We start from the raw sequence: 13732 nt of genomic DNA on the forward strand, positions 1-13732 counted from the left end.
ACAATTGGAATCGCCGCCAATGGTCACATAATGCGCCTCCGATTCGATTCGGCAGATCGATGATACGCGCGCGCGCGCGCGCCAAGTGATAAGATACTTGTTGTGTGCAGCTCTGTGCGTCAGTTACGCAGCATTAGGCATATCAATCGAAGCGAGAGAGAGAGAGTGACGCTACTGACGCTCTGTGACGCGCATTAATTAAACAACTTTGTTCCATTTTGAGGCGAGGACCGGTGTGACTGGTGCATGCGGCTCACGGAGGTCAAAAGTCATTACTTTCATTTGTCTCCCCATAACCTCCTGCATCCTCGCGGCATGACCGTCCGTCCGTCATATAATCCAATCCAACCAAAAATTCATAAGCAAAGCACCGGCGGGCACGCACGCACGCATGGACGGACGCAGCACGACTTTGAATGAATATTTATTCCATTATTGAGTAGAGCTGCTGCTGCTGGTGGTGTGCAGTGTTGAGCTGGGAGTCGGTAGTAGCAATGAGATTGCATCGACACCGACACCGTAGAATCCATTGACTTAGACATTGAACTCTCGAGCGGAACTAGCGAAGGGTACACACGCGAACCGGTGCTGCGCGCCAAGCCAAGCTAAACCGAGCGCAGCTGGCGACGACGGAACATGCCAAACACACACCCCACAGACAGACAGACAGACAGACAGACGAGCACAGACCCCGAGACACAGACTCGGTTCCGGTAAGTTGATCAGCGCCATTTCCTTGATGCCGTCTCGTGCCTGAACAACCGCTCTCCTCCTCCTCCTCGTCGACTGCAGCCACCAGAACAGTTAGAACACAGTTAGAACCGAGTGTACTCGTGCGTCACATTAGCATCTGGGCGCATTAGCACACCATATAGGCCAATTATCCAGCAAACGGCATTGAACGACCGAGCCCAACTGGGGTGCATCTTATCACCGTGATCGTCGAGCTACTACACCGAGATGCAAATAGCTCTCTTTCTGACGGCACCGCACCGATCTTTCTGACGATCAAACTGAATGTCGTCGTCATGAGTAGAAAAATATTATTCCAATCGTCCGTCCGCCTGGGGTCCTTCTTGTGACGCGCAATAACGAGCGACGAGCATGGCGGCGGCGCGTGAGTTGTAGCAGTTATGGTTCAGCACCTTGCGCGTGGAATCGCCATGTGCGCCCTTCAAAAAAGAGAGAGAGAGAGAGAGAGAGATAAAGAGTGTGTTGAGTCCCAGCGGACGGAGCAAAACAAAATACCGCACCGCACCTTTTCTTATCGCGAATAATCGCGCGCGGCTTCGGATGTTCCACGAAAGGACTACCAGAGCTCGGGAACGCGGCTCGGTGGCTGGCTAAGAACACTCGTTAGTACCGCGCTGCATGACACGGCAAGGATGACATTGCTCTTCGCACAGCAGAAAGGTACCCACGCACACCGCGAACAGTGAGTGAAAGCAGTTCCTGAGCTGCGCAGAGTTGGGAATGATTATTCACTTTGTTTAATCAAATGCAGGCCGAATTAGGTCTTATGTTGGGGGTTGGGAAGAAAAGTGACTGTTACCAACCAACCCTGTTAGCTCGCCACGTTGCCACGCAGCAGCTCTCGGTAATGAGTTGATAAGGAGCTGGGAGCCTGGAGTCGCTTGATGGCCATCACCAACTGAGGGTTTTTGTTTTGCCCATCTTTTTACTTTACGCGAGTGAATCGCACCATCATGGCGAGTTGACGGACGGATCCGAGTCCATGATCCGTCCGTAGATGGATCGACATAATTAGAGCGAGTATGGTAATTCGTTTGGTTTGGTTTGTTGATGCTGGACGAGGACACTCAGGGAGCAGCGGTGATGCTCTTATCAATTGGATGGCCGGTTCTCGCCTTCCACCAGCCTCCTGGCAGGCAAACAACCGAAAGAAGGCCACCGCGACATTACCCGGAGGTAATATAGAGTCCCAAAGAGATAGTCCCGCCGCCAACGTTTTCTTCGTGCCGATGATGGGGGGTGATGGGAAGATGCGCCGCCACGGTCCAGGGTGGAGGGAGTTGGTTACGGCTACGAGCGACGCACGAGTACGAGAAGCAAGTAAACACAAGTCACGGAGCTGCTGTTTATGCTTCTCCTTTCGGACGCGTCATTCCGTTGTTTGTTTTTCGACCAACGAACCCGTTTTTCCGCTCCTCCGGTCCGGTCATAATCTTTTCCTTCTAGAACAGACTATTAGACGTTAGGTGCCACCCACGGGCCCGGGGGCGAGGAGGAGATCACGCTATTTTGATGGCTGTATTGTATGTCCGTTTGTTTTGTGAGCTGACCACCGTTACTATCTCACCAGGACCAACACCCCACCTTGCCCTGAGGTCGACTGATTGTCCACAATCATCAGGGATTATCATTCCCATTCGGTTGGTTTGGACTGGTTTACTTGGAGGGCGAGAGAGCCGTAGAGCGGCGCTCGAGACTGGGTGCGTTCTAGATTCTTGTCCAATAACCGTCGAAGAAATAGGTCCACATTTTAAGCAACAGTACATTTCTCAATATCTGTGTTCGGAGCGTAATTCCGGAACTGGATGACCTTTTTCTAAACGTACCGGAAGTACACTGAACCTGACGCGCCACCCATCATAACTCTCGATCGAGCCGCTGGCTACAGATTCAAACGGCAGTTGGAACGCCAAACGGAATAGAAGGGAGAGTTGAAGGACATCGTGTCCTAGGCGGGCGCAGAGTGCGCACATGTTGATGGTTGCACTAAGCACCTCGGGAAGGCGGAAGCACATATGAGGCACTTCTGTTCCGTTCCGATCACTCCGAAAACGGACCTTCGGGTTCCCAATCACCGATCCACCCCAGTCCAGTTACGTCGACGAACGTTCGCCCGGACGCGACGAATGAGAGGAGAGAAGCACAGCGGAGCGGCGCAGCAGGTGAGTAGAACACACCTCGAAGCCATTCGAACGAGCTCTGTTTGCTTTCGATCTCCTTATTGATTGCTACACAACGGGAAGCTGCTGTTGCTGTACCGCTCTATCCCCGCGCTTTGGACAACGCGCTAATACGACGTTCATCTATGGTGAAGGTTTGCGGCGGGGTCGCCGGTGGTGGTGGTGGTGGTGGTGGTGGTGGTGGTGGTGATGGTAGGTACACTGGGCGTCCCGTGCGTGATGCAGCAAGGTTCCGCGTCGCAGTAAACGGGTTTTAAGAGGGTATGCGCGCCCGATCTTGTCTTAGTTTCAAGGTCGCCATTCTTTACTTTTCACTGCGCATTGCATTGCGTTACAGAAGGAACGCAGTGACAACACAAATCGAGGGCAGCGTTACAATCTCTCTCTCTCCCGCTCTGGAATATAACTGAAAGGCTGTATTTGCCGGGACACCTCTTTTTGCCGCACCATTTTTTGCCATTTTGGCCCAACCCAGCCCAGCAAAAAAAAAACCAGAACAAACGCGCTCGCTTATTTATGTGGTGATACGCGCCGTGAATAATCTTTCACCAGTGCGCGATGCAGCGTACTGCCCTTCACTTGAGTTGACCTGACAGACAGTGCAGCGGTACCAACACCCCAATGAGCAGCTTCTCGACGTTGATAAGTGGAATAATGATTGCGCTACGACCAGTGTCCCATTATTGTCCGGGAGAGTGATTTCATGAAACCGGTGCCGATCCGATTTGTTCTTCGTGTTCCCAAAGGCCACGAATAACAGTGGTTTGCACTTTGTGCGCTCGACTCGACTAATGAAATGACTTTGAACAACGACTTTAACCGACCATTAAAAGCACTGCAAACTCAGGAATGGGACTATTTCTGTACAAACACACCGGTAATTGAGATATTAACTATCGAGCGAGCGACGCTAACAGCATTTACTTGCGTCAAGAAGCGATACGGAAACGGTGCCACAGCAGCAACTCGATGGCGTATTGATTGATGCACTGAGAACATCAACAACGACACACTTGTGCCTTTCCTCGAGAATGCGGTGCTTGGCAACTGGTTTATTGGATGGCCGCGGTACTGAGACACCACTGCTCCTACTCCGTCCGATAGTGCACGATAAAACACCACTGGCACTGGCCTAAACTGGGCAACGCATAAACGCTTCGCTAGCAACCCCAACAACGGATACACGCCAATTCTTAGCGCAGGGGTTGTAAATCAGGATCGCGTTATCGCGAAAATCGCCTTGACAACACATCAGCTACACAGGTCGGGTCTGGTCTGGTCTGGAGAGCCTATTTGCGGCGAGAGAACCTTCCCAAACAAACGTTTCGCTGCTGGCTCATGGCTTCATCATGTCCTTCCATAGACAACAAAACAACAATTAGTAGACAAACCACAAGAGCTTTGTACACATACTTAAGAGTGAGAGAGAGAGTGAGAGCGATGGAGAGCTTTTGCGAACCAGACCATTAGTATCAGTGAACGTTGTCCGGCCTGCCAAAACACAGTAAACATCAGCAGGGAAGGAAGAGCGCAGTTTGTGGAGTTCTTATCGGAAGGGCACCGAGGAGAACCTAGAGCCACCACTAGGGTGGACTTATCTGTCCACAAATCCTGGTCCAGCAAGCACACACAAACCGCCCATTGATTCGTTATCGCTGACAGCTGGCAACAAGTGTAGAAAGCAGCTACCATTTGTGCTTCGTTTACAACGACAGAGAGAGAGAGAGAGAGAGAGAGAGAAGTAAGGAAGAGCTTAGACCGCGCCACACCTGCGCTGCCATCACAACACTGTCTCGATTTGGAATTGACGGAAAGATGGAGGGGCGGGGGGAATGGGGGGCAACTTACACAGCTCCTTGAACTTGCGCGACAATCGGCTAAAGCTGAAGCAGGAACACTGGACCGTCGGCTCGCCACCACTGGACTTGGAGGCTCGTTCCAGCTTCTTCTGTTGCTTCCGCTGGCGCTTCTCCTCCGCCAGCTGGCGCTGCAACGCATACTTTTCCCGTATCTTGGGGCTCCCATTTTCGTCGATGTAGTACAGCGTTTGCTCCAGCCCGTCGTACTTGTTGATCAGCTTCGGATCGATGGCAAACACCTGCAGCACATTCGGGTCGTTCAGTGCGACCGTTTGCTTCGGCACCGCAGCAGAAGCAGGGGCTACGGCGTCAACCATTTCAAGACCACCGCCACCCGTATCACACGGTCGAACCACTGCCGATGGATCCGTACCACCACCAGCACTCTTCTGCGATCGTGATGCTGGGTTTACTGTCGTCACCAACACCTTTCCGGTTTTCTTATCCTGATGCTGTTGCTGGCTGGTGGTGAAGGTGTCGGTGAAGGATTGATGATCGTTCTGCTGCTGCTGCTGCTGCTCCAGCGGACCGTCCTCACCGAACCCATCCGTATCGGTACTATCACAGGCGGTTACTACCTTCAGTAAAGCTTTCGGCCGCGGACTGTTGACGTCCGGTAGGCTCTGGCAAGTGCGATTCATGAGCCGCAGTTCGTGCTTCTTCTTCAGTCGCATCGTTAGGCCGACCTCCTCCTCCTCCTCCTCCTCCTCGTCCTCTTCCGCATCGTTATCTGGTCCGTTGTTATCATCGGCAGCGCTTACTCCTGCCGTTGTCTTCACTGCCCGCTGCTGGCCGCGTTCTTCCTCATCCAGCACCTCATTATCATCATCCTCGTCCTCATCGTCCTCATCGCCATTCGCCTCCTTTCTGTCACTCTTCGAATGAGACTGACCAGCACCAGCACCAGCACCGGCTGTTGGCTGTTGAAGGCGTTGTTTGTGCGATTTCTTGAGCCGCGGTGTCAGTTCCTTCGAGCGTGTGCCACTAGAGCTGGCAATGCTGCGACCACTGGACACTAGTAACAGCCGGCTGCTACCACTTGCACCACTACCACCACCACCACCACTACTGTCCCCACTCGGTAGCTCGCGATCGATGTCCTGCATCGACAGAAACACACCGGAGTCGGAGGCCGCTATCTTGCTGTCGACGAACGAGGGCAGCGTTTGGTTGTGCCGCTGCTCATCATTCTCGCACTCGCTGTTGTGCTTCAGCGTTTCCATGCGCCGCCGGAACGCGACCGGTAGGGTGGTGATCGGACCCGACGAGGATGCCGCCGGTGGCAGCAGTGAGGCATCTTCTACCTCGAGAATCGGTGGCACCGTCACTGCAGCACTAGAGGAAGCTCCCGGGCCAGCCGAGACGACGGTCACTGATTTCGTAGCCACTGCTGCGGCCATTGCGACCCGCCTGACGTTCTGGGGGGAGCAACACTAATATCACGCCGGCGCGTGCACACAACACAACACAACGGAGATGGTTTTATCACAAGGTTTGTCTTAAATGTTTATACTTTCTCGTCACGACAACTGTGGCTGCCACCGGAAAAAGGTAAACAACAGATCAATCGATTAGGGAATGTCCGGGAGGAATCACTGTGTACGCAACGCGAGTTGCAACTGCCAACGACACATCAGTCCGGGAGCTACGCCCTATCTATTGCAACGATATTTTCGCAACGAAACCCTTGGGGCGCAATGGGGACACAACCACCGGCTGGTGGTGGCAGTGGCCTGGCTCTGGAATGCCAGGTTAGCAAAACAACGGAAAGGCCACTGACACTCTCTTCAATCCGTTCGTGCGTCGCGGCGCTGCAAATCCGCAAACGTCGGCTCTTTTGACAACCCATTCCTGTCCTCTGTCCGGCGTACTCCAACACCAGCACTTACGCGCATACAACCTGCGGTGGACCACAAGTAGTGCGTAGTAGTAGTGACGACTACTTGTTGTGGGGCGCCGTTGAATTGAAATCGTTTTGGAACACGCTTATGGGTGGAACGAACGAACGAACGAACGACGGGGACCCCCCCAAAAAAAAAAAAAAAAACAACCGCAAAAATCTGCGACGTAGAAGCGCCACGCTTAACGCTTGTCTCGCCCGCCCGGTTCCTCCTTCTGCAATCCCTTCGTGCTGCCGCGTGTGTTTGCACCGTGCATCATTCATTTTGGTACTCCCCCCCCCCCCCCTTTCCCATTCATGGCGGTATGGAGGAGTTCGGTGAGATCAGAGCCACTTCAGCTCCAAACGCGACCTACAAGGTGGTTGCAGCAGCAGCAGCACCAACCCCATCACAACGCACGTCACCTTCTTCACCTCAAAAAGGTCGGTCAAAACGTAGAAGGGAATCCATGGAGACAGAGAGAGAGAGAGAGAGCGAGGGGTCTTGTGTTGTGTGCCCGTCTGTGAAAGTCAATTTACGGCACCCCCACGGGCGCAGGAGGACCCCGGTGGTGTGTGGCCTGTGCTCAAAAGGGAACTAAGAAATTGCGTCGTAAATCAATCTTTGGCTGTTGAGGGCGACGCCGACGGTCAAGAGAAGATGGACAAGTGATGCTCCACTCGAAAAAGATGCGCTCGCGATGCGGGGATAGGTGTTAAGAGCCCGCGGTGTCTACCGTACACCAAGGAACACACTTGTGTCTGCTTAATTCGCCCACAAAACACAACCCTTTCATGCGATCGTGCACAGGATGATAACGCAATTTGTTTACGAACGTAGGGAACCACAACAGAACGTGATTTTGGGGTTTATCCGCTCGTTGGTTGCGTCCGTTCGGTGTTTTGCGCATCCAGCCCATCCCTCCCATCAGATAAAGCAACTTCCGGCGCAAAATGATGCGCACAATGGGTGAATCTTCCCCCCCGCTTGCGTGTAGAGGAAGAATGATAGTAGTGGTTATGTAAAGTAAACAACGCGTCATCGTTGTTGTCGTCATCGCGAACACACCTCTACCCTCTTGGCCTTTTTCTCTCTGCCTTTGTCGACGCTTAAATAGAAAATGTTCTCGGATAAACCACTTCGATCGTTTACTCGCTAATTCTTTGATCAGCGAAGACTGGTTTTGGAACATAGAGAAGGGGGGGAAGTGACACGACATCACACGATACGACGAGAGGGTAGGATACCTCTTTCGTATTAACATGATCTTCATCTTGAATCATCGGTCAGCCGCCGCTCCCGCTACGAATGGTATGCGGAACAGATCGCACTCGCTGGTGATGAGTCACCAATGGACAATCTTTCTCTCTTCTGTGCTGGAGGAAAATGGCTTTGTAATCGAAAGTCACCACAATTAGCTACCTCAACAATAATCACGCACCACCACCCAAACTGTCTCAAGACAAAGAATCTGACGCAACATTGTGCTGCAAGTTGCGTCAGCCGCAAATGGCGAAAAAAAAGCGAATTGAAAGGCAGCACAATACACTACACGGCCACACCACTGGCCGTGGTCCATCAAATTCGCGTCAAACGAATGAATGATTCGGTGAACCGCAGCGAACGCGGATCAACGCGAACAGAGCTTGCGGTTGAGGATCGCCACTTCTTCTCCATCGCCGTTCAAGGTTACTTTTGCGCCTCGTCTCGTACCGTTTCGTTGACTCATAAAGGTAATTAAATTCTCCCTTCCCAATGGAGGCGCATTATTGTTCGCGACGATCGTCACATTGCTCGCCGGATGACGCCGGAAAACGGTTCCGAGAGAGCTGAGCTGGCTGGCTGGCTGAGATGATTACAATGCAGCAGACGATCGCGCGCGCGTTGCAGCGACAACTGTGGAAGAGATTCCTCTTCCTCGATGTTACCGTGGGTGCGCGAGAAGAGAAAGCAATCGCCACGTTAGACTTAAGTATAGTCTCGTCGTAAGGCGGAACTCGGAGGGGGCAGGCAAACGCTTTTTGGGGAAGTAGGAAGGAAGCTCGCGTAAACCGAAACCCACCAAGGAGAACGAACTGAACCATTCTTTCAATATGGATGTGAAGCATGATGTTACGTTTCGCATCAATATGTATTGACATCCGAAATTCCCTCACCACGACTGATGGATCTGGTCAAACATTGAAACGCCAATGTAGCTTGCTTCGCTAAGATACGGCGCCTTGTTTCGCCTAATTGCAGAAGCAGCTTGTGATCGTAAATAACACTCCTTTCCCATGATGGCGTAATACTTGTCCCACCCACCACAACCCCCATCTTGCAAGAGGGTCTTATCTTCCCATCTGAACGCTAAACTTGGCACACTCTTGCAGATCGGTGCCAAAAACGAGTACCACCATCAGCAAAGGTGGTCCGCGGTTGGTCGGCCACTAGGCCTAGTGCCACTTTTCTGCCAAGACGCACTCTGAGTATCATCCGCAGCTGCGCGCAACTGGCTGGGCTGACTGTTGCGGTCAATGAACGGCAATCAATGTTGAGATCGAGGTCCGCACCCCGCGTGTTGGGCAGCATTTTGTTAACGGTTTCAGGTGGAAAATCTGATTGTTGCGAGATGAGAGTGATGTGATCGGGGAAAAATAAAATCATCTTGGCAAAGTATTTTGTATATTTTTCCTGCTGGAAATGATTTGCTCTAAGCGCTTAAGATGCTGCGCGGCATCACAATCGATACCGTGTTGATCTTCAACATAGTGATCGTAACACCCAGTGGCACGAAGTGCAGTGTTGCATACGAAGAAGGAAACCACGAATCCACACAAACACATGGGGCCCCGAGATCACGAGTGAGTAACGAGTGGGATCTCGCGACATAGCGGATCCATCTGCATCTGCATGATGCTGTTCTCCTCCACTTGATCGGCCTTTCTCTCTCTCTCTCTCTTTCTCTAGTTCCTGTACACCTTCTGCGCTCACAGCATCGTATGCATGATATTTCACTTTCATTCCCGCTTTCCATTCCGTTTCGGTGATGCTTCTCCACAAAAGAAATGTATGTTTTGCGTTGTAGAGCTCTCTCGCAGCTTCTCGTCGACGATGTCCGAAGACGACAACGACGACGACGACGAGAGCAGACACAAACACGAACACGACGAAGCACAAACGGCACACCACCAGCAACGGCAGCATAAAACGGGCCACAGCATATTTTCGCGCTTCGTGCAATCTATTTTTAGCAGCAACACACTTACAAGCCATGCTGCGAATGATTTATTTTAAAAGGAGAGAAAAAAACCCAACCCCCCGCCCCCCCCTTGAGCGATCGCGACGGCCACTGACTCAGAGGAGCACGGGCCACTCCACCCCATCATCATCATCATCATCAGCACACCACACCACCCCGCACGTCTACATTTCTCTCCTGTTCGTTCGATGAGCATGGAAGAAAGACGCACGCGGATCGGTGTGTCGTCACAGAAAAGATGATGTTGCTGTTGCTGCTGTTGCTGCTGCTGCTGCTGCTGCTTGTCCGTTGTATTTTTGTCCGGAATTTCTTCTGCTTACATCGTCGATAAGAGAAGATCAGGAATTTATGCTTTAAGTTCGTGTGCTCTCGTGATACTTCATCAATCGGATGTTTAGTAGATCTTCTTCATTAATGAAATAGCGAACAAAATGCATTCATTTTGAACGGCATCCGTTTTTGGAGTACTTCTACTATCCGCCGGTCAATAAAAAAAAAACTGCGAGGCAACGCAAAAGCAAAAGGATGGCAAATGAAGCGTTGACGATGCGATATTTAAACATCGCCTCTTCCACGACGAAGAGAGACACGTCCTTGTGGATTTGCCATGTCGCGAGAATTAGAGATGTCCGTAAACGCTAATTAATAATCAACTAATTCGTTCAATTACGCCAGCGGAGGCTGGATGGCGTTCGAAATTCGCAAGCTGTCAGCAGAACCGGCGCCAATCTTGTGCGCAGCAAACGCGGCAGCAGGTCGACGGACTCGCGATCGTCTCAAGACGCGCGCTAAGTGGCCCCCGAGATGTGTGTGACAAAACAATAAAGCTAGGGACACTACAAAGGCCACCCCATTCGCTATCGCCATCGCCATTTGGAGATGGAGCTAAAAATTCCGAGACCTCCATCCAAAGCCACCCGGGCACGGCAGTAGCACGTCCGCTGTGGTCACGCGATCGAAACGCGATTCGAAATACGTCAGAGACGAGAGCACACCGCGGAAGGGAAAAAGTTAACCCTGCGCACGCACGCACGCACGCACTCTTTCTCCTTCCTCTCCCTCTGGCCGTTACTGGAGACGGAGAAAATAGTAAAAGAAATACGATAATCGATAGCCACCGGTGGCTACGATAGAGGAACAAAAGAAAGGACCATTACGTCAGCTAGCGCGTGTGGGCGGTGGGTGTTAAGCATAATGTGACACCACCGGCAGAGTGATGGCACCACCCGTGCCCGCTGTATACCAGCCACGGTGAAAGAATATATAGTATCCACGGATCCGGAAAAAAAGGAAGCCCTATTGATTTAACAGTTAAACATTCCTCTCGTCGTCCAATGGACTACTGTTTTTTTTTTCTTCCGTCCCTGATTCTGAATTTTATATTAATCTTATCAAGCGGGGAAGCTAGATAGAAATATTTTATTGCGAGAATGCCAAATGACGGAAATAATGGGTCCATAAGGCCGCTCCAAAAGCAATGCGAACGAACGTGGTGCTCGTTACCGGCCCCAGGATACAAATAATAACGGCTATGGCGGCACTAGCACCGGGCACCATAAGGAAATGGAAAGGAAATGAAACCAATTTGATCCCCGGAGCCCCGAATGGTCAAATATTACACGCGCGGCTCGCGCAAAACTTTGCAACCGCACACACCGCCAGCAATTGGTGCAAATCCGTTCGAATCGTTGATTTACTAGAAATCGTAATGGCATTCACTTTCAAAATCGATCGCCCGAACCGATCGATCGAAAAATATTGGATTTCGGGAAAATTAAATTTTGTGACACAAACCGATGGGTCATGGACGCTACGCTCACAAACTAAGCCACGTTATATAGGTGGACATATGAGAGCCTGTAATGATACATTATGCACCGGGCCTCCGTTTTGGCCCGGAAGCCAGAAGTTAGCCTTCGGCGTGAGTTAATGCTACTGCATTAGCAGTACACACGTGACATACAAGGGGCCCCGGGGCTTTGAACAAACATGTATGTGACTCCTCACTTACAGGAAGAGGTGTCCTTACGAGTAAGGATGATAGGAACCCGGTGCGGTCAGAGTTCCATTGACTCACGGCCATACGAAGGCCACCGTGGGGGAAATGGAAAAATGTCACGTTTGCTTGCAATAATGAGGGAAAAGGAGCGACTGATAAAAGCCACCACACTGTTATTGCAAAGAGCAGTCGTTGCATGACTTCTGAAGTGTCGAAGAAGTCTCTTGAGGTTGAGAGTGTGGGATACCGATGTAGAACTGATAGCAAATATCTTTCTAGTACAAGAATTTTTGATTGATTTGTGCATATCAACCGTATGATCTGCTAATGGAGCCGGAGATGGAGCTATTATGCTGGGGACGGATCGTAATGCGTCGAAACGACCCAACATTTCTCTTATCTTATGCGCCGATACAGATTGCGCCACGGTATGATTCAACAGCTCTTTGTTTTCCTTCTCTCCCTCTCTCTCTCTCTCTCCGGAAAATCCTCTTCAAAGCAAAAGGGAAAATGTGTCAAATCTCATCCCACGATGGCATTCTACTCTGTCCGTCCCATTCCGACGAGCACGACGGATTGGGTAACGAACGAGAAGCGACAAGGTTTGTGTTTACCAATGACAAAATCGTGGCTGATGCAACAGCACCCTGTCGTTGGGGACAGCGTGCGTTGCGCGTTTGTCCCCCTCAACGTTGTCCACTAAGCAGAAGAAACAATTTAGGAAGGGGGCCTCTCGGTGATCCCCGCGGACAGCGGACCTACACCGATAACGGAAAAAACGTGAGCGTTCGCTTTATCGCCACCATTATTATCACCGATCGGATTTCGGTGGCTTTTGGGGCGCGCCGTGAAGTTATAATCAACTTCAGTTTTGCCGAGTAATGGTATTTGGATAACTCACATATTCTAAATCGAGAAAGTAAAGGAATTCCCCTTCAATTTTACGCATTAAGCCCACGTATAAGTTTGGGGTTTCCCCCCCCCCGTGAATAGTCTGGTTAAGAACGAGGCGCAACTTTGCGCGTAGCAGCTCCAACGAAGAAATGGGGTGCTTTTTTGACGGCGGGTTGACGGGGGATGAAGAAGGGGTTGTACTATAGGCGCGACACAAAAATCCGTCGCCCGTGTGCACACGCACACACGCTCACCCCGACACGCACCCGCGCACACATACAGAGACGGACGCAAATGGCACGCACACACCGATAGTGGTGGGTGTTGCCCCCCTCCCCCACCCGTGGGGCCGGGATCGCGGGGGTCTCGTCGCACATGGATCGTGCTGCGTGTGCTGCTGGTTCTTCTTCTTCTTCTGCTCCTGTCGTCGTCCACCATTTCGAGATTCTTGCTTGCCCGATTACGGAGCAATAGGGATGGGGAGGAGGATATTGACGCCATAACGCAGAGAGAGAGAGAGTAATTGTATGCACGCAAAGGGGTGCTTCCGACGCTGTCGCCTTCCGTAATTACAATGATAGTAAATGATAGTGCTAGCCAACGCGACACGCGTAAGGTGTGGTGTGCCGTGTTTAGCTGACCCCTGGTTCGGTTCGGTCTGGTATTGGCCCCCCCGGACAGAACATTCGTAGAAGAAGAATGTTGGCGGATCACTCGACCGAGCATAATATGATGTAATGAGAAACGATGACATATGTCACACGTTATCACTCTGTATCGCGGATATCCACGGGAACGGAGCAAAAGATTTCGATAAGGAAAAGCCTAGGCCCAGCAGGAGGAGGAAGGCGGCATACAGAGCAGCAACACACCACACACCGCAGTCCCATCATGATGACAGATTCCCGCACAACACACAAATTGTA

General features: G+C 51.5%; 1 protein-coding gene across 3 annotated transcripts in view; it reads right to left on the reverse strand.

The window, feature by feature from the left end:
* LOC126571207 (protein kinase shaggy) overlaps positions 1–13732 on the reverse strand; it is a 41537-nt gene that overhangs the window by 15580 nt on the left and 12225 nt on the right. For 2 of the 3 annotated variants that reach the window (XM_050229525.1, XM_050229524.1), the window contains exon 2: positions 4782–6327. The exons of the other annotated variant lie outside the window; for it this stretch is intronic. In XM_050229525.1, the coding sequence (XP_050085482.1) occupies positions 4782–6192 (1411 nt within the window). In that variant the 5' untranslated portion in view covers positions 6193–6327. The remainder of the gene's footprint in view (positions 1–4781; positions 6328–13732) is intronic. 3 annotated transcript variants of the gene reach the window in all.

Source organism: Anopheles aquasalis, chromosome 2 (assembly GCF_943734665.1).
Source record: "Anopheles aquasalis chromosome 2, idAnoAquaMG_Q_19, whole genome shotgun sequence".
Lineage (NCBI taxonomy): Eukaryota > Metazoa > Arthropoda > Insecta > Diptera > Culicidae > Anopheles > Anopheles aquasalis.